The sequence below is a fragment of the Eschscholzia californica genome, unplaced genomic scaffold, assembly GCF_041429995.1.
Source record: "Eschscholzia californica isolate CP2 unplaced genomic scaffold, dmEscCali1.0.p SCAF_2, whole genome shotgun sequence".
Lineage (NCBI taxonomy): Eukaryota > Viridiplantae > Streptophyta > Magnoliopsida > Ranunculales > Papaveraceae > Eschscholzia > Eschscholzia californica.
The window spans coordinates 15,900,380-15,922,301 of record NW_028238309.1 but is presented as its reverse complement, the minus strand read 5'-3'; the positions used below and the strand labels follow the sequence as shown (position 1 = coordinate 15,922,301).

The 21,922-nt window shown below is 35.4% G+C and overlaps 1 protein-coding gene and 1 long non-coding RNA gene across 2 annotated transcripts; both read right to left on the bottom strand.

Moving 5' to 3' along the window:
- Positions 1-945: 945 nt before the first annotated feature.
- On the bottom strand, positions 946-2,890 carry LOC147556515 (uncharacterized). The gene is made up of 2 exons (XR_015235101.1): positions 2,833-2,890; positions 946-2,062 (listed from the first exon to the last, which is right to left on the bottom strand). It is a non-coding gene; the product is annotated as an uncharacterized LOC147556515 (long non-coding RNA).
- A 12,845-nt stretch (positions 2,891-15,735) lies between these two features.
- Positions 15,736-19,424, bottom strand: LOC147556514 (RNA-binding (RRM/RBD/RNP motifs) family protein). The gene is made up of 9 exons (XM_086664507.1): positions 18,862-19,424; positions 18,597-18,776; positions 18,426-18,501; positions 17,988-18,126; positions 17,727-17,841; positions 17,040-17,131; positions 16,778-16,847; positions 16,607-16,689; positions 15,736-16,164 (listed from the first exon to the last, which is right to left on the bottom strand). Exons 1-9 carry the CDS (start codon positions 18,958-18,960, stop codon positions 16,071-16,073), a joined length of 948 nt encoding a protein of 315 aa, XP_086520633.1. The 5' UTR covers positions 18,961-19,424; the 3' UTR covers positions 15,736-16,070.
- Between the last annotated feature and the right edge of the window lie 2,498 nt (positions 19,425-21,922).

Here is a 21,922-nt window from a genome sequence, read left to right as displayed (position 1 = left end):
GCTACTACGTACATTAAGGCAATTATTTGAAAGAGTTTAGTTGGCCACCAGTTGGCCACTACCATAACTTGAGAATAATTGGGGGAGATTTATGAAAAATATTGATGGGATAACGAGGACATACATGGAGAGCGAATTTTGGAGGTATTAAGAACATTTTCAATGCAAGACTCAAGAAAAACTCTAAAAATTCTACATGTCAAGTGTGAAAAATGGATCTCTAAATGGTTTCTTTCCTATTTGGCAATTTAGAGACACTCTATTTGAAAACCTTCTCCAACGCAACACTAACGAGAAACTCTAAAAGTCTATATTTTGATTTAAAACAAATTGATTTGCTTATGTGGGACTTAGAGAATCTTAAGAGGACACTCTAAATTTAGAGTGTCTTGTTAAGGATCTCTAAAATAAATCTTGACCGCATCACTTTAGAGATTTAATTTAGAGTGTCTTGTTAAGGATCTCTAAAAAATCATATGTGGCACTCTAAGATTTAGAGTTTGAGTGTTGCATTGGAGATGCTCTAAAGGTGTTACCTGCTCGTCGAGTTTTTTTTTTCCTTTTTTGACATGGACTCCAAAATCATTACATCACTATATGATATGGATATATAATGAACACATTTCTATTTCTACATTTATATTCAAATTCAATAGGTTTTGGACTCTCATTTCTATGAGAACAGATCTTTGAATTTCTGGTATGCGGAGTAGCTATAATAAATGGTGGAGGTTGAATTATTTTTCAAGAAGCTTCCAAAAATCATAAAACATGATGAAATTTTGGGTCGGAGGTCCGAAAAATAGGTCTTAATTACAGGAGCTTAACATTAACACAAAATCTACTCAAAAATTCGAAAGTTCCCAAACAAATCATTCTTCCATAGCATTATATTTTGAAATTCGTCAAATAAATTATTTTCTGCATGATGTTATCATTATTGCATAAACAAAAAATAGATAGCTCACGCGCATAGTATAAAAAGTCAACATGTTCATACACATGCACCTTCACTTAAACCCTAATTTAGGTTTGAGGGCAGATAAATACCCACAATCTAAATAACTTAAAAAACAAGAGTCCATTGAAGGCAATTTTCTTTACACAAATCTACAAAGTCCACAAATAAGATCTATCTAAATAGGAAATCCACTCAAACAAGGAAATTTATCATTTTAGATCCATCAAAGCATTGTCTAATCTAAGCCGTCGAGTTACCACTGCCCCATCGCAGTCGTCTAGAAATGGTCGGCCAAACGAGCCTAAAGAGCAACATGTTCACCCTGATCAAGGCAATTAAAGGTTCAATATCAAACCTTGGAACTTCAAACTCAATTAATTAATTGCAAGAACCCTTTACTGATTTTGAGTAATTTTCGAGCTCCGAGTTTTTTGCAGGTTTCACCCTCAAATTGCAAGGAGAAGTACGAAGTTTGATGCAGTGAATCTTCATATCCTGATTGCTAACCTAAAGCCCAATTTAAGTATCATCAAATTGCTGCTAGAAGGAGGGTCTGACTTCAACAAAATTCCACTAACGTTCAATACCTCGAACTAAAAACTCAGAGACTATGAACAAACGGTTACAAACACAAAACGAAGATAAGAAAAGTGATGGAGACCATCCACGGCTAGATGGGCCTCACGCCCAAGGATAATGGGCCACTTGTCCAAATCCATGTTTAAATAGAAGTTTCTTTGTTTTATAAGTCTAGTTTAAGTGTTTAGTAATTTCTTTCCCAGTTCGTGAGAATAGGAAACTAAGAGTTTAGTTATTTATAAGTGAGAGATTTTATAGGCAACGTTCATAGTTGTTAAAGGCAATCCCAATTTTGGTTAAAGGCAATGTGTGTTTAAGAGGCAATGCCTCAACCAAAGTTTGAATTGCCGTCGGCATGCTCCGACCAACGATCTTGACGGACTTTTTTTCTATCTTCTTCCTTCCATTTTCATCTTCTTCCCTCACAAAACCTAGGGGCCATAAGATACATCATAAGACTAGAGAGAGAATGAGATCTAGAGAGAGAGAGTAAAGAGATAACCTCCCTGTAAGCAGCATCAACTAGGGGTGTTCGTTGGTTCGGTATCCGGTATTTTGGTGTCATCCGTTACCAAACCACTCATGGTTTGGTTAGTGATTTTTCAAACCATTACCAAACCGCTCAGGGTTTGGTTCGGTTAATAACCAAACCGCTCATAAGCGGTTTGGATACCACTGGATACCAAACCATCCATAAAAACATCCCGTTCTCCATGAAAATCGACAAATCGAGTTACTTTTTTCATACATTGACGTATAAAATCAAGACAACACTCCTTAAAAATCTGGAGAAACAATTAAATTAACATAATACATCGAAAAACATTTGAAACATTAAAGACATGCGCAGGCCACCGACCTAAACATTTTATAGTAGCTAATAACATTTATGATACATGAACTGTTTTAATCTAATACTAGCTAGTAACATTATATTGTAGTAGTGTTGTTGTTTTGTGTGGGTAGTAGTTATTCTTGTTTCTAGCAAGAACTTGATGAAAGATATGTATTTGTATGAAATTATAGAGATATGATAGATATATTCTAGAAAAAATTATGTAAATATGTAATTATATATACATATATATATTAATTTAACTTGACTGGTTCGGTTTGGTTTTAATGGTTCCTAAAAATTACATCCGCTTACCGAACCAAGCCATTTGGTTTTTGAAAATCTACAACCATACCAAACCACTCGTTGTTTGGTTTGGTTTGAAAACCGAATGGACCGGTTTGGATCGGTTTGGTTTGATTGGTTCGGTCTACTTTTGCACACCACTAGCATCAACCTTGGCATAAGCATAACAAACCTCAATAGGGGATCTAATTTGATGACTATCATGTTGTGAAATGGGATTAACAACTTGTCCATTTATATCATTTGTCTCGTGCTGATGGGTAGATGTGAAAGCTAGTGGTTTGACCACTTTTCTCCCCATTTGTGAGATCCAGCTAATGGACACTATACCCAACTGCCTTCCAATAAAGTGTTATTGGTTTTGCTACATCTTTCACATACACAACTGTATATGCAAACGCTGGTTTCAATCCTCTTCCTGTTAATTGGGGTGCCATTATTCCTAACTAATTTTCATCACCAATCTCACAAATTCGACTATCAATCTAATTGGAAAACATATTTATATGTATACAACTCATATTGAATGTTGTTTCCACGTTTAGGTTGGGATCCCTTTCGAGATTCACAACAACTTTATGTTGATTGAAATGATTGTTACGTATCCAAAATTTCTCTATTTGATGGTCAATATCATATGAATTTTTAGGTTCAACAGATAAAAAATCATTCAGAAACCAAGATGTTCCTGACGAAAATAAGGTTTTGTCATTGAACAACACTTACCGAAAAGAGTCTGACAAATTCAACAAGATGCAATGGAGACTCGTTAATCAAGGAAAATCATTCATTAAGCCAACAACCCTAGGTTGGAGTGGTAAGAGGTTTAGGCTTCCACTTTAGAGGTCAAGGGTTTGAGGCACGTTGCCAATTAAAAGAAATCATTCATTAATGATTAGAAGCAAGTAAAAAGTATTTTCCGGTATGCTTTCCTTCATTTGGATGAGTATTTGCCTTATCCCAAATCACAAATTGATTCTAGAAGACAATCATCACATATTTTCTCGTCCGCTATTGTTGAAGGAGAAGTTTGCGACAATAAGATAGATGGATTCTTTCCGATGGAGAAAGAAGGAAACAATTCGCCATTCCCTGATCCAAACCCTAATCCGGCTGCACATGTTTCTACTTCAACTGATGCGACGACCTTAACTTGGGTTTCGACCCCTTATGATGTTGGTCGAACTGCTGCCCTAATTGCACCACATGGTTTTCTCATCCTCACCAAAGAATCTCCACTAAGGTTGCATCTGAAGATTCTTTTCCGTAGTCCATAAGTTGAATATCAATGACTTCAATTTTGATTGGGAGTAAACAAAATTTCAACATCAACAAAATTATTTGATAGCTTCATATGTTTGGGAACCCGGAGATAAATGAAGTTGCCAAATTCATTCAATCTTATTCCTAATGATCTAAATCTGAATATTTTGACAAGAAAAACAGGCATATTATATCTGATCGGATTCTGTGAAGGAACTAGTACTAATACATGGAGAGTGATTGATGCACGATACAACTTAGAAATTTATCTAGTTACAGTATCTTTTGACGACCGGACTATTGCAACGCACATGATGATCTATTGTGATATATTGCTTTGGGGATTAACTACATTACCAATTATTGCCAAATTTTTGGCTTATAAACTTCACGAAGATGAACGTGAGAAGGTATTTAAAGTTTTTTTTGAAAAAGTGGTGAATTGGATGCAAAAATTCAAGGTTGATTTTTTTCATAGAGTATTATGTGGTCTTCTTCGTCAAACTAAAAGATGACGGGAGATGTCGCAATATGTTGGAAGTTTCTTTTCAAATTTTTTTTTTTTTTTGCGAGATTCTCTGCAATATGAGATTGAAGCTACTAATTTAGTCAAAGTGGTTGTCCTTCGAACCCAATGAACCGTTCGCTCGAATTGGATTTAAGGATCGCATTGTTGAGTCTAACTTAAGGGCAAGTTCATTCTCAGACGAGGAATATGATGGAGACCATCGGGCCACAAGCCCAAGGTAATTGTAATTAATTGTCTCCTTTCTTCCTCGTTTTATTTGTTTTAACTGTTTATTCTATTCCCTTACACATACATTATAGGAGAATGCTACAATCAATTAAATACCAAGTTAGAAAAAGAGTTAATTCCTATATGGCCCCCTACTTTGTGACCAGCTTCCTTTATGGCCCCCTTTGTTTTTCGTAAATTCAAATATGACCCCCTATTTTCACGTAAATGTCATTACTACCCTTCTTAATTTTAAATTTAAAACATTTAAAAAACATTATTTCCACCTCACCCCTCTCTCTCTCTCCACCTCATCTCTCTCTACAACTCACCCATCTCTCTCTCTCCAATTCACCTCTCTATCTTTCCAAGTCACCTCTCTCTCTTCCAAGTCATCTCTCTCTCTTCCAAGTCACCTCTCTCTCTCCCTCCAACTCACCTTCATCTTCCCCGTTTAAGGTCGCCGGCCGGAAAATTTTCCGGCCGGCGACCTCCAAAAAAAAAAAAAAAAAAAATTTTCCTCTCATCTCTCTCTCTCTAAAAACTCCGGCGAAGGGGGTTTCCCTTCGCCGGAGCTCGTGAACAGACCTTTCAAGGTCTGCCGTGAACAGACCAGATCTGGTCTGTTCACGGCAGACCTTGAAAGGTCTGCTCGTGAACAGACCGATCTGGTCTGTTCACGAGCAGATCTTTCAAGGTCTGCTCGTGAGTTCCCGAGCAGACCTTGAAAGATCTGCTCGTGAACAGACCAGATCGGTCTGTTCACGAACAGACCTTTCAAGGTCTGCTCGTGAGTTCCCGAGCAGACCTTGAAAGATCTGCTCGTGAACAGACCAGATCGGTCTGTTCACGAATAGACCTTTCAAGGTCTGCCGTGAACAGACCAGATCTGGTCTGTTCACGGCAGACCTTGAAAGGTCTGTTCACGAGCTCCGGCGAAGGGAAACCCCCTTCGCCGGAGTTTTTAGAGAGAGAGAGATGAGAGGAAATTTTTTTTTTTTTTTTTTTTTGGAGGTCGCCGGCCGGAAAATTTTCCGGCCGGCGACCTTAAACGGGGAAGATGAAGGTGAGTTGGAGGGAGAGAGAGAGGTGACTTGGAAGAGAGAGAGGTGACTTGGAAGAGAGAGAGGTGACTTGGAAGAGAGAGGGGTGAGTTGGAAAGATAGAGAGGGGAATTGGAGAGAGAGATGGGTGAGTTGTAGAGAGAGATGAGGTGGAGAGAGAGAGAGGGGTGAGGTGGAAATAATGTTTTTTAAATGTTTTAAATTTAAAATTAAGAAGGGTAGTAATGACATTTACTTGAAAATAGGGGGTCATATTTGAATTTACGAAAAAAAGGGGGCCATAAAGGAAGCTGGTCACAAAGTAGGGGGCCATATAGGAATTAACTCTTAGAAAAATGAAGCTAAAGAAAAAAGAGAATCAAGAAGCAGATACATTTTTTTCTTGCTTTCGTTTTTCTGTAAAATCTTATTTAATTTTAGTTTTTCTTCGTAATTTCATGTTATGGATATTGTATTAATTGTCTCTCTACATTTCATGTTTGTGTAGTCTAGTCTTCAAGATGTGATGATAGTTTGGATTTGTAACAAACTTTTAACTTTTTTCTATTCCTTTACATTATAAGAGAATGTAACAATGAACAATCGAGTTCTATGGTGTTGTGTCCGATCGGATCGTGCAGATCGGGCCGGATACATATGCATAATTTTGTGCCCACGAGGCCACGACCCGGCTTTGCCCAAGAACCCGATAGGACTCTAACGGGCTCGGGCGGACCCGATATGCAAAATTTTGAAAAGTTTCTGGGGAAACATATATTTTATGGGGAATATGTTTCAAAATAAAAATAAAAAACCCTCCACCTCACCTCTCTCTCTCTCTTCTCCGACTAGGTCGCCGGCAGGAAAATTTTCCGGTCGGCGACCTTAAAAAAAAATTTCACTCTCTCTCTCGAAACTCCGGCAAAGAGGTTTCTCTTCGCCGGAGTCTCTAGAGAGAGAAAGAGAGAGTGAGTGAAATTTTTTTTTATGTCATGGTCGTCGGCGGAAATTTTTTTCGGTCGGCGACCTAGTCAGAGAAGAGAGAAAGAGTGGTGGGGAGAGAGAAGATGAGGTGGGGAGAGAGAAGATGAGGTGGAGAGAGGAGATGAGGTTGAGAGAGAGAGAGAAAGGCGAGGTGGAGAGAGAGTGAGGTGAGGTGGAGGGTTTTTTATTTTTATTTCCCTCTAACAACTTACAAAATAAAATTGTCAATTAAAATTGACCAATTTTTGACCAAGTCTTCACACCCCGAAAACTATTTTGCTTTACCCAAAGCGCTGGCCAATAAAAATAATATATATAAAAAAAACTTAATTAAAGATAGGGTACGTTTCAGAGATTCAATACATGAATTTTTTTTTACATCATATAACATCAGCAAAAAAGAAAAAGAATACAATCTACAATGATGGATCTCTGAAACAGCCATGATTTGTTTGATCAAACAGATCCAAGGTGGAGATTTGTTTGATCAAACAGATCCAAGGTGGAGATTTGTTTGATCGAACAAACCTTTAAGATAGGGTCTGTTTCAAAGATTCAATACATTAATTTCATTTAACATAAAAAAAAACTATATACAGAGATACAATACATTATACATGATTCACCGTGACTACAAAGAGGATGTAGTCGTCGTAAACTCTTCGGTGATTTGTTGTGGACAGTGGACTCACCGTGACTACAAAGAGTGGGGACTGGTAGAGGTGGTTGTGTTTAAAGATTGGTCTCAAATGAATGACGTGTATGTTTTAGGGTTGTGAATTTTGTGTAAAGAATGGTGGAAATAGTTGTGTACTTGTATGTAAAGAATAATGGAGGAAGTGAGGGGTGAAGAATGAAGAGTGAGGGGTGAGTGGTGAGGAGTGGAGGTGGTGCGGTGAAGGATAGAGGCGGAGCGGTGGATTAGGGTTGCTGTAGAACGTCGGCCATTAGGGTAGTTAAAGAATGAAATAAAGGTTTGGGACTCTTTTTATAGATGAGATATTTTGATATAACGGCGGATGATGTCTGCTCAATCTCAGTCGTTGGATCATATAATCTGAAATGGTCTAGGGCAATTAATATGGGTGGGGGTCGCGTGATATTTCGGTCGGGCGGGTTACGTGTGTTTTCAGCGGGCGGCTAGCGGTTGCCTAATGGGTGGGCCTAATGGCCGGGACTCGGGTAACACACCTTACCCGAGTCCCGCCCGCTCCGATCGAAATTTCAGGTCGGGTCCGCCCTAACCGGATTTTTCTCAGTTGTCGGGTCTCACCGGTCCGGGCGGTTAGACCGGGTTTCGAATTTCTAGACCGTTTTCCCGGCCCTAATCAAGTCAGACCAAAGAAGAAAGAGAACTGAAAAGCATATTAGTTGTTTTTTACTACATCTTGATTTATGTTGCTTAATATTATTGTAGCAAAGTTATTGATATTGTATTAATTGGAATTTATTATTTGTTGGTTAAGCATAGATTAAGAACCTACAATTCATGATTGTGTGATCTTTATGTATGTTTACTTTAATCATTAAGATTTCATGATACTATAATCAACTAGATTACAATTTAAGTTATCTTAGGATTGGTTTGATTTTTAAGTTTCACTCTTCTTTTTTATGAGATATAGATGATAATGAAGATTTCACGAATAGACAATAGTCTAATTTCTTTCTTCAACTAGGTGTCTATCGCGGAAGGCGTGATAGATCCTTTCCAGCTAACGCCTTTGAGTAAGAATATTTTGGTCTGTCGCGGTCGACTAAGTCTTAACGATGTTTTATGTCGAAGCCGTGCTCACTCCTAGACGTGCATGTAACACAATATTCATTTATAATCATTTAGGATCACACTGAGACGTGTGATTCGCATAAAAGATGTGAATTACATGTCTCTATATAATCTCTGATGGTTTATAAATAAATAACATTACCACTCAGGTTTTAGCCAAAAAGGATCTATCGCGTCCGTGGGGCGTGGTAGCCACCTAGATATATGTATAGGAGGTTATTATGGGAATTAGAAGAAAAATAGTAGCGCAGATAAACTTGTTTATATAGATTTGTTTATTGGACTAGATCTCTATTTTGTTTATTTTTATTTTATCATAATTTTTTTTTGAGAAATCGGTTATGATCTACGTTAGATAATCAATAATTAAATAGGCAAAGCCCAATAACTAGGGTCTAGAGCTCGACAAACTTAGTATCATATATACTTTTAATAAGTAAAATTCAATAACCATGGATTCCACTTCATTTGACAATAGTAACTTCTTATCGAGTAATTGGTCGACTAGACTACTGATAGGGGCCAAATTTTGAACGAAAATCCAAATTTTATTAAAAAAAGCATACATGAACCGATAAGAACCATTGGGAAATCTATATAATAAAACAGGTGGATGGGTGCTGACTGGGACAAACCCCTGGATAAATCTAGCCGTCCGTCCCACATCAGTGCTAATCCCAACCATCTGATTCAGCCACTCACAACACCCGGCCCCCTGAAGCAACATCTCTTCTCAGTGCCTATAGGCGCTTCTCTTCTACCAAACAGACGCATCTGTTCTCAGGGACATCTCTCTTCACACTTCCCTCCATTAAAACCAAGATTCTCTGCTTCAGAATTGTTTCTGCTTCGTCTGAGAATTTTGTTCTTCTAAATCAATTTGTGTTTATTTGAATTTTTTTTTTTATCTTCTACTTCCCTCCATTAAAACGGTTAATTCTCCGGTTCAGAAATTATTTGTCTTCCTTGGTTTGGTTTGGAAATTTCAGTAAACGCGGCAAGGTTAGTATTATGTTCTTATAAATCGCTTTCTGTTTCTTTGAAATTTGTTTGTATTCTGTGCATTTTTTAATTTCTTACTTCCAATTTTTGAATTCTGTGAATATGTTTCTTTCAATTTTGGTAATTTTTTTTTCGTTTGAATGCAACAAGTATAGCATAACAGGCATAAATTTTGATTGAGTTTAGATTCATTTTAGTGATCTTCGTTTCTGCTTATGAGGTGTTTGATGAAATGTCTCATAGATAATGTACCTCTTTAAGTTTCTGTCCAACTCCCTTTAACCTCATCTTTTAAATGTCCAGCATAAATTGTACCTCTATAAGTGTGTATAGGACTAATGTACCTCTTTAAGTTTTTGTCCCACTCTGTTTAACATCATCTTGTAAAATGCCAGCAAAAATTGTACCTCTTTAAGTGTGTATGGGATTAACCCTGTGACGGAGAACAATGACCTGGTTGATCCTCCATTTGAACATGAACATGGATGGATTATATACAATAGTAAGTAAATGTGATGAATGTGATTATAGGATTAACCCTGTGACGGACAATGACCGGGTTGATCCTACATTTGATGAATGGAGTATTTACAATATAGTAAGTAAATGTGATGAATTTGATTATTAACAAACCAGATTCGCTATTGTACGGCAACTCTCAGTTTTTTTTTTGTTTGATGTGATAATAAGTCCTTTACTACTCTATTCCATCTATTTCAATTGAGCCAATCCGGTTCTAAATGAACAAATACATGAAAAGGATATTGTTTTCCGGATACGTCGGCAGAGATTAGTTATATAATTCAGATGTCATAAGTCATTAAGGGTTTAAAATTGATTATTGTAGCTAATGATTTCTTAAAGTATCTAAAATTTTAGGGTTTTCTTCTTCTAACTTTCTTTATGTTAGATTTTAGGATCTTAAATTAACTATTGTAACTACTGATTTCATAATTTAGGGCTTTCTTCTTCTTCTAACTCCGTTTAGCTTTTTATTTTTAATAGATTAAGAGGCTGTCTATTACAGTAGATTAGTTATTTTTTGGTTACTTAGTATTTGGTTTCATATAATCAATTGACTTTTATTTAGCCTATGCATGATGGATTGTTAATGCTATACTAACTTTTTTAGACAATGAATTGTTACAGTTTTAATTTCAGAGAGAGAAGTAGAGAGAACTGAATTAGGAGGTTTTGGTTCACAGAAATAGGAACAAATGATCTAGATCGATTTCATATTTCCAGGTTTTGTGATCTCTCCCTCTATTTCCTTTGTTGTCACTATTCTTCGGTTTCACATTAATAATTGTTTGTATTTTTTACCGTCCATTTTCTTCTATCCATTATAGAAACTCTGAGAATATAATAATTAGCTTTGATATGATCTAATTCAGATGTCATAAGTCATTAGCTGATTATGCTGGTATTTATGAGATTCTTTAGTTTTCGTATACGTAGATTTTGATTTAGTGTTCATGAAACAAAGGTTTTATAAGGCTTATCACAGAAACAGGAAGTAACAGGTTTTGATGCAGACTTTGAGTCAATTAGTAATATTAATAAGCCTTCATATATGAAATATGAATCATATAATGGATTCGAATGAGGAAGAGTTTTTACCGAAAAAATATTTCTGATATGAAATTGCTTAGTGTAGAGCAAGATGAAGATATTCATGAGAATTTTGAAGCTTCATGTGCTGAAGACAACCTGAGAATAGTGGAGATTGGATTGAATGAACACTTCGAAAGTTCTTTAGTTTTGAAGGGATAGATTTATAGATTCAAGTGTGATTGGAAGAGAATTTTTACTGAAATGAATTTGAACAAGAGTATAAAAGAATTAGTGAAGAAAAGGAAGACTATCCTTTTAATTATGAGCATAAGTCTCAAGATTGTGTTCGAAGAATTCACCAGTGTCCGAGTTCGAGGACTTGGATGAATTGGAGTCATTGTGGGAGCGCTGGGACTTGATAGAGTAACTAAAAATGGAGATCAAGAATAGTAGAGTAATAAGACTTCTAATTATCTGAGAAGAGTGTGAGTCCCAAAGATGGTTGAAGATTTTAAACCATAGTAGATCAACGAGATGTACTTCCACAAAGATCGTATCGACCATCTACACATTCTACAAGATTTACAAAGAAAGGATGCGAAAATTTAATACTGTCAATCATCAAAATATTTACTCTTCAGTTCTTATCTTTGTTAACTATATCTATATCCATGATTTTCGTAGACCTCATTATTCATTTGGTGTTGAATTGACGATGGATAGTGTTAATTCAGACACTTCGATCATTTGTTATCTCATCTTTAAAGTGTGTTGATAATTTATAGGTTTTCTCCAGCTTAATGATCAATTTCATAAAACTTCATCAAGAAAATCAGGAACTCGAACTCTCACATCAATTTTTTCACGAAATTTTTGATTTTCAAAACCTAAAAGACTCGAAATGGAGTCAACGACGAAGACCACTAAAGAGTTAGAACATGATTTAAAAGTAGTTTATATTGGGCAACTTTGTCTTTCTCATTATTATTACATAGAGAAAGCTTATATCTGAGATAGGAAATTAAGATTCTTAATATTTGGTTTATTTTACGGTTGCTTTCACTATTTTTATCGATTTTTCAAAGGCTAACTTCATTGAAATGCACAGGATCCAAAGGATAAAGATGGAAGGACAGAGAAGGAAGGAATTACTTGTACTATGTTATTACAGATAATAGATGAATCAGTGAAAGTCTATTGGGAATTTATTCGAGCCGAAAAGAATGAAGGAAACATGATCCTGAAAGACCTTTCAGGACCTCAAGTTGAACTCCAAAACTCCGAAGATTCCAAGCTTTTGGATTAAGCTTAATTTCTTTCATAACTACATTTTAGTACTTCAGGTCTTATTATATATATTTTGAATTCATTATGAAGTTGGTAATGAGTTTTTACATTTTTTTTTTTCTTGTGCAGTTTCATGTGGAGACCACGGAAGATGATGGAAGTTTGGTCTTTGATTAATGCAAGGTAAAACTGATCCCACATTTCTCTACTCCTATAGATTGGAGGAAATTAAATGTTGAGTATTCATGTTATGATATTTCATAGTGCAGGTGTTCGGTGTGAATTTATGTTCCATTATAAGACCTTAGGTTAGTTTTAGTTACGTTTCTGGATTGGTTAATCTAATAAAAAATTAGAAAACTTGGTTTCTTTTTTGACATATGAAGTAATATAGTGACTAAGAAGAATTTAGAGGGTTGCTTTTGGAGCTGATTATAGAACTCGGCTTGGAAAGAGAAAATTAAAAGTTACAGCTAGCTTTTTTCTAAAAAATTTACCCGTCATGTCCCTGTTATTGTGCCTTTAGATTCCTATTCTATTGGTACACTAAAATCCATACCTAAAATATCCATGTAACAAACATAAAGGTACTTGACAAGTGTTACCCTTTTTTGTCGAAATTAGGGGGAGTTATATGATGGCTTCCGAAATCTTAAGATGTTTCGTGACAAAACTCAAGTTGACTTCCAGGTGGTGGAAGAAATGGATAGGAGGTTGTTAAACTAGGCAGTTTTTGCATTGATGTTTCATAAATTTCTTTTACTGTTTTGATCATTTTGGGGTTCATACTTCATAGGTAACGGGCTTAATATACTTGTATGGATTCTTTTTTTACCTTTTAATTGTGTTTAGGAGTAACTGGAGGAGGATGACAAAGAATGCAGTTTAGTGTTTGCGAGTTTGAGGTATTTCCTCCAATCCATAGGAGTAGAGAAATGTGGTATTTGCACTAAACTGAATGACCTTTTAATTGTGTTTAGGAGTTCTTTTTGTTGAAAGTTACAAATAACTTTTTGCAAACTGTAAAACAGTCCCAATCAATTATAAGTTTTTAGTTAATTTCAATATTTTAATACTCTCAAACATTTGATTTGGTTCAGACAATTGTGATAACAAAAGTCTATTTTTGCGGACTGAATGTCTTTTGATAACAGGTGGTCAACAACTTTATATCGTATGTAATGCTTAACGAAAGCGCCCGTGTCAGAGGCACAGGTGAATACCAACAAGACATCCAACTTTCATTTTATTGTAAATTTCTTTATCTTTTACTGTTGCTTTCCAATAACCAGCTTTTGTTGCTCTATTTGTTCTCATCCCTGTTGGATATTTTCTATCTCTTTGACAGGAAAAGATAAAGATTTATCTATTTTGATAATTAACGAGAGTTGTCCATTGTGCATGAAGGTGAAATTTTTATTTTTCTTTCTTGATGTTATTTTCGTATATTTGTATATGTTGTTCTCCGTGCCGGAGGCACGGGCTATACCCTAGTACATTATAAATCATGAAATGATGCATATTATGTTATACACTGGAAGATGCTGCATGTATTTACGAACAACGAAAACCCATTTTAAACATTTGATTAATTTGTTCTAATATTGTATAATGAGAAACATTTAAGATGCTTTAAAAATAACTATGCTTGAAAATTTCGAGAAAAATTTTTAACAGTTTATTAGATATTTTTAATGATTACTCGCACAGAAAGGTGAGAGAATACTACATTATAGATTCTTTTTGTTGAAGTATATAATTTAAATTGGTCTCACTAATACGCTAAGATGAGTATCAATAAAAAAAATTTCATCCTCTCACTCTGTGTGGGTATCAATTCGTATTCTTTTTCGTTTATTTTGTTCACAATTTTCGATTTATGTGTGATCTCTAACAAAATCTGCTTAAAAATTTGTTTCTCTCTATTATGTACTTTTTGGTACGATGTTTTGGGGTTTTGCTTTTTTTCATTTTTATATTTTTAAACAATGTGAACTTAATTAATTCTCAGCTGGATCTTCACATTATGATTTTAAAATAGGAACATTATAGTACTCCCTCTGTCCCATTTTGTTTGACCGTCCCATTTCGTTTGACCTTTTGCGATCTCCAACTTATTAAGGATTTCTCATTCCTCTTTCATTTATTGTTCCTAATTAATTATTTTTTCCTAAATTACCCATATTTGTTCTAAAGTATTACAATAAGAACTACATTGGAAGTGGTGTAGAACCAATTGAAACTTTTTATTAGTATTAAAAGTACAGATAGATTATGAAACGTCAATAAAACTAGTAATAAATGAGTCTTATTTACAGTAAGTGGACAAACCTTCTAGGACTTCCTAAAAGGAATAACACCCAAACAAAATGAGACAACAGGAGTACAAAATTACATTGTTATAATATCAAAACATGAACACTAGTATAAAATTTTCTCGGCAAGGGTAGCTTATAAGAATTCATCTAATGAACATTCAAGAGTTCTCTTTTTCAGGAATTTTCTAACGCTAGATCTTTCTCATATTAGTTGTTAGACCAATTTTAACTAAATACTTCAAGAACAAGAACTCTATCAAACAATATTCTCTCAACTTTCTCTGCGAATCAACAATAAAAAATGTGCAACTAATATTTTTTTGAAAAATTTCTTAAAGTATCTTAAATATATCTCACCATACAATTACCAGTAAAATTAAGCAAATGTTTGAAGTCGATTTGCACCTTTCACTGTTCGTAAATATAGGCAGTAACTATTATCCTACATAATATACCTTCATATTTAACAATTCGGTGATTTATAAATATAGAAAAACTCACTGCCATCTCTAGAATACCACACTTTTATTTTTTAAGCCATCTCGTACTTCCTTGAAGGTATGGACACATAGGAAGACGATATGGACACATAAGAAGACAGTAAGAACTTTAAGTTACGCGAGGATAAAAGATAAAATATTCTTGCAAACTACTTGTTGAAAAAGCAAGTAAAGCTTATCCACGGATGTTTTAGAAAGTAGTGAGGTTAGGCTCTACAAACCATGTGTTTAAATTTTGAAGGGCAAATATCTATCGCGATGACTTGGTAGACTTGCACAACGTGAAACCCGCAGAAAAAGCCCCGCTTCACAGCTCAGAATTCTTTGATCCTGCAAAAGAACACAACATTCTCTGGCCTCGATGGTAAAAACATCGCATTAGTTCTTCACCAAAGTAATGGATGGATGGATGCATTCGGTATGGAAATGTGGTCGAGATGATGATGATGATTGTAATGGGTGATAAGAAACTAGGAATCGAATACATGAATTTACTAGAGTCTCTTAGATGTCCTAAGATATAGGACAGCTTCATGCGACATGAAATGAGGTCCAAAAGAGAACGAGTGGACATGGAGATATGTAACTAAAAAATGTCCATAGATGCAAACTGTAAATAAACAAACCCCAAAACCTCAATAAAAACACACAAAACAACTACTTAACTACACGTGCACCATTTTACGCAGAATAATAAAACATGAGCCTCATTCATCCAGGTTTTTCAGATGCCAGTAAATGCATTTCACTAATATATAATCTTCGGCATAACAAAGACCGATGATAAATTACGACGTCATGACTCATAAACATGCTGATGGTGATGACTTGATTATGTGATGCATGGGATGCATCTAACATGATTTTCCCTACTTCCCATGAGAGCATAAAAGGGCAGAGAGTGCATCCCTTTCGACTAATGGTAAGTGGAAACAGCCGCTCCATTTGCTTCAAAGCCCATGTTCCCTCCAATTCCATCCTTCCGTTTCCCGTAAGGGTTCTTCGAAAACGTTCTCATAGGTTAAGGAAAACATTAAAGAATAAAAATTGTTTCGTAACCAAAATATTACATACAAAATCCTGAAATAGGAAAGAAATGATTGTCAAAAATCCGAAAATAAAAACATATGACGTTAGTTTTAAAATTAGGCCTTATTGTTTTCCAAATAATTTGAGACTATATGAGCATGATTGCAATAGTTTTCTAAATAATGCAATTCAGAACAGTTCTTTGTACTGCACGTCCAAATTTCAGATTAACATGACTCAAGATGTACTAACTTCACATTCTATGGGTAATAACTTCACATTCTATGGGTAATAACTGCCATAATATTATCGTACCTTACGAGCGAAACGATAAAATGCACGACACATGAGATTAAGATGATATAAAGATTATAGTACAAATAATAAAATAAATAAACAATGAATAAGAAAATAAAAGGATATTGTATTCGCATTCCACCGCGTCCGGAGCTCGGGATGACAGCACCCTGCAAATTCTGGTGGACATTCGTGGCACTGCCTACATCCTGTGCAGAGCAACCAAATAAACCATCAGATGTAGCAATTGGACATATAATTCTACACAAATAATACTGAATAATTAGGACTACTCACATCAAATTCAATGAAACAAACAGTATTTCTTTCCTGCCTCAAAATTTTCATTTGCTTAAACCCTGGTTGTCTGCAAAACCAGATAGTTCAATACATCGATAAATGGATTACTTAAAGAATCAGAGGATATAGTATTGTATGGCCAAGTCAGAGATGTCGGAGTCCAATGAAGTTAACCGATCATGTGGTTAGAATATTTAAGTCTAATTTAAGCATTCCACGGTTTCAAGAGTAATTTAAGTAGAGAAGAAAAGAAGCATACACGCTGAAAAGGCCCCGAACTTCTTCCTCAACTATATTTTCTCCAAGATTGCCGATGAAGAGTGTATTGCAAGGAGGGTTGTCTTTTGTGTTCTGCAGGAAAGTTGACCTGTTAACTATCTTTTTACATAAAAAGTCATTATGGACAAGCTTCTTATAACTTCCACAACAATATATGCAAATTCATTTTATCTACAAATAAAACATTGTAATTTCATTTATATGTTAAAATTAATGTAATCGAAGACACAAAAACAAAGATATAATGTATATCCATCACCAAGTTAGAGAAAGTTGAACATAAAGATCATAACCTCTTGAGCGTTTGTAGAAATAGTTGACCAAGACTAAAAAGTGTAAGCTCTCATTGTGAGATCCGGAGGACATCAAGTTAAAAATCTCTCGCAAAACAGGATTTCAACCAAACTGTATCTGTGTACACCTCTTGTGCAAAAGCGAAATTAATTGTGGTTTATTATTCATTTGGAACACTGGATATGTACATATATATATATATATATCATTTCTTTGACAAGAAAAACATTTTTTTGACAACAGAGTACACTTTGTGCACGTCCAACATGGTACATATACAAGCATTTTTTTCGATGATTACATACTTATATTAAGAAAGAAAGTAGACAAGAAGTCAATTTCCATGGGGGTGAGAACTAGAGTACACCATCACCTGAACAGGGGCATAACCACCGGGTGGTGGTAATGGGGCAGGGGCAGGCATCGGTACTGGAGGGACTGGGTATCCTCCATATGGATCATAAGGCGGAGGAGGTGGAGCCATGAACCTGGCAAATATCACATCAGGGTTATATAAAGACTTGAAAACAGCTAGAATGAGTTTGCATACTTGATAACAAGTTAATCATTAATAAATTGTGAACAGAAGTTTCGATGTCAAAATCCATGCTCCAAGCCTAAAATATATTCTTACCCTTGATGTCCCCAAACAGGACCAGGAGGAGGAGGGGGAGGATGAAAAGGGGATGGGCTTGGATAACCTGTGTGTGTATAATCACCACCAGTTCTCAAGCGTTTACTTTGATCAAATGCATTTGAATCGGCTACAACACCTACAATTCCAAAAAGATAGCAATGACATGCCATTCCTCGTGCATTATACTATACACCCGTTCGGATAACGATACCCATATGTCCATGGTTACACACATTTGAGGAAAAAGTGAACAACTTTGTAGTATAAATTCTAACAGTTTTTAAGCATGTGCTTAGACACTTATTGGATCATAGTCAATTAGTCATTGTTTCAGTTTCTTCGGACTAAATTCCTATCAATCTTGGTTCACTATAAGTTCATTAAACATTCTAATGGAATTTATATTGCTTATGAAAAGAATATCTTAAAACTAACCTCTTTTAACAAAAAGGTTTTTCTTTGCCATCTCTGTACGCAAAACAGACTTACATTCTGCATCAAAAACCATTTCCTGCAAGAAAGGTAGAAGATCAGAATGCCAAAGAAACCCTAGAGAGGAACCCTAGAGAGAAACATTATTAAGACCTTGCCAGTTGAGAGAATTACCTGTAAAGCATCTCGGGCAGCTATTGCTAGTTGCCCATTAGAAAATAAAGCAAAACCCATTGGTTGTTCACCTTTGAAATTCAACTGAGATGCTTCATAACCAGGTAACCATCTAAGCAAGTTCTGTAATTCCCTCTCCTTCACATCCTCAGGAAGCCCGGATATGAAAATTGTACGGACCTGAAAAAGGGGAATTGAGATAACTGGTGATAAAATTAGGGCATGAAAGAGAAAGAACACATAAAATAAAGAGAAGAAAGAATACTTCTTCGATGGGGTTGCGATTATGGTTATCTAGAGAGATTGGAGGAGGAACAGGTGGTGCTTGAGGTGGCCATGGTTGATGATAAGGATGACCTGCCATTATTGTAGAAGAAAATCGCTTTTAGGGTTTTACAGTTTCCTTTGTGCTTTGGTCCTTTTTTTTAAACTGTGAAGAAGGCGACAGTGTTTTTCGGCCGAGTTTATAAACGATTTGGGGGTGGCTATACTCCCAAATGCAGCTGCCAAAAAAGTAAGAGAACCCCAAATTTGCCGTGGACACCCGAGTTCGTTACAGTCCACGGACACCCCGAAAGCACGTTCAACCTGACCAAATCAATGAAATAAACAGGTTACCCGGCATCCCGTCTAACCCATTAGTGTTTTTCTAACATAACCCACTTAACAATGTCATTCATTGCCAACAACTGATAGTTCAGTTCGTAAGGCATGTACTCTGAAACTTTGGAGGTCCAAAGTTCGATTCCTAGTGGAGGAGAAATTAATTGTTTATTGAACTTGAGTTATTAAAGAATAAATAAAGTAGTTTGATGGCTTTAGACCTATAGTTTATATGGGCTTTACACCTGGTAGTTTAGATTGTTTAAATTCAAGCGGTTATTGTTCGTATCACATCTTAATGATGTATCAATGCATTTGTAATGAATGCGTAGTCAACCTTCCGAAAAAAGTAATATCCTCCACTTGTCCGATAATACCTATGTATATTGTTTGTATGTGTGTATGTTTGTATGTGTAGGGGTGAGAATCAGTCCTGATCGGGTGACCATGTTTGATATAATTCATCGGGTAAAGACGATAGGGCTTTGACACACCATGTCCATTCGGGATCTCGGGTTAAATAAGGCGGGTTATTTTTAACCTTCTAATGTCCAAAACCTGCCTAAGGCTACCGAATTTTTCGGGTTTACCAAATATCAGGCTATCGGGTCTCGAGTTTTCACTATTCAGAAAACGGACACCTTGGGTTAGGGAACAAATCGAGAACCCGACCCCCGTCATGGGCATCCAAGTTTAGAGCCCGCGGGTACCTGAAACCCGAAAACGGGTTCAGCCCGACCGACCCAGTAAAATTAATGGTTTGGGCTTGGGTTTTGAAGTGCTACATGACATCCCGTCCGAACCCAACCCATTATTATTTGTCTGACATAACCCGTTTATTAATGTTGTTAATTTACTCATTAATACCTATGTACATTGTGTGTATGTATAACATATATCTATTATACAAAACAGATCCTTGTGACTGGGACACAATTAATACAAAAGAATGTGACTAGGATATGTGATTAGGACAAAATTAATATGATTGGACCTATGATATGTGATTATGTGATTAGGACATGAATTAAATTACTTTTAATTTCTTAATAATTATTATCCCTCCATCTTTATCTCTCCCTCTTCCATTATTTTTTATTTTAATATCTACTTACTCCTCCCACATTATATCAAATTTTTATCCTAATTTGTCTATTTCTCCCTTAGTTTAATTTCACTGTAATTATTTCTCATTTTAATATCTACTTACTCCTCCCACATATATCAAATTTTATTCTAATTTGTCTATTTCTCCCTTAGTTTTTTCAATCTTGAAACACCGGCCATTTAGTTTCTTTGGATTTTAGAATATATAAAACTTCATATGAAATTTCTCATATATAAAACTTCATTCAAAATTTCTCACTACATCTTTCTATCTTTGCACAGTCTGCTTGGGAAAATTTCGAAGTGAAAAAATTAAATATGTTCTGATGGATAGTTGTTATATCAATAACTCCAAATCCCTGTTATGTCGAATGCTATATTGAAGAGTCAAAAGATCTAGATGAATTTTTAATCGATGAATTACAAATTTCATTGTTGGTGCATGGACAAATAATGATAATAGGGTCAAGGCTTCCAACTCATGTGAAAAATTTTACAGGAGAATACTAGGAGGTTGTCGTACAATTAATACTAATTAACTCGTAAGAACCTTGAAATAATAATTGATTTCCATGTATAACATGATATGAACTAAAAATCTTAAAAAATTATATATGTTTGATCGAGTTAACTCTTATGCTGCGAGACTAATGTCTCTATTTTCCCACTTTCATAAATCATACCATATAATACGCCACCTCGAGTAAAATCCAACCGTATAGGTCCTTCATTTCTCTCAAATGTCCCACTTCTCACAAATCAAATTCCCACGTTGTCACAACTCTTTGGTTTTTTATCTTTTCCTCTTCTCCTCCGTCATGAATCTCAAATCTGTAGATCCCAGTTTGAAACCCAACTCTCTTTCTCCTCAAAATCAAACATAATTTTCAAGTAGTCAAAGTTACACTAACAAAACTGTCGTCATCACCAGTTTATAATGACAAAAAATGACCAACAGGTGAACAATTTTTATTTCTCACAAATCAAATTCCCACGTTGTCATTATTTTTTGGTTTTTCCTCCTTTTTTTCTCTCATGAATCCCAAATCTGTAAATCCGAGAGTTCGGAACCCAACTCCATTTCTCCTCAAAATTAAACACAATTTTCAAGTATTCAAAGTCACACTAACAAAACTTTCTTCATCGCCAATTTAGAATGACAAAAAATTACGAACAAGTGAACAATTTCTATTTCTCCTTTCTCCCGTGAAATAAATTGGTCTTTGATTCATTGCATGCATGACAATTCTTTCTTCGAATTTCTTGGCACCAAATCCTTCAGCTTCTTGTTTTGTTACAGTTGAAGTATGCAGATAAGAAAAATAGAGATCCTATTAGTGAAGTACATATCAAGATTTTCAATTCGAATTGAGTTATCATTTTTTTAGCTTAAAGATTAAATATGTTTGTTAATATCCTCCGCCACTAGGCTTACCACTTTAACTCGTAGAGAAGGATTCAATTACTAAGATGTACAACGGGAAGACGATAGAGTGTGTGGCCAGTTACTTGAAATTTTGTAGAGGTAAACTTAGCCGCCGCATAAAGAAGATATGATCTTTTTTTTTTTTGTTTTTTTGCACTTTAAATTCCTTATACTAAACATTGTTTTCCTA

What these genes read in the sequence shown, in the direction of transcription:
- LOC147556514 (XM_086664507.1), bottom strand. Translation starts at nt 18,960, where the DNA reads ATGGCAGGTCATCCTTATCATCAACCATGGCCACCTCAAGCACCACCT. An exon ending in GTGGTTATGCCCCTGTTCAG is followed by an intron (nt 17,132 to 17,726) that starts GTGATGGTGTAC and finishes ACTTTCCTGCAG; the next exon opens with AACACAAAAGACAACCCTCC. An exon ending in TTTGTTTCATTGAATTTGAT is followed by an intron (nt 16,690 to 16,777) that starts GTGAGTAGTCCT and finishes TGCTCTGCACAG; the next exon opens with GATGTAGGCAGTGCCACGAA.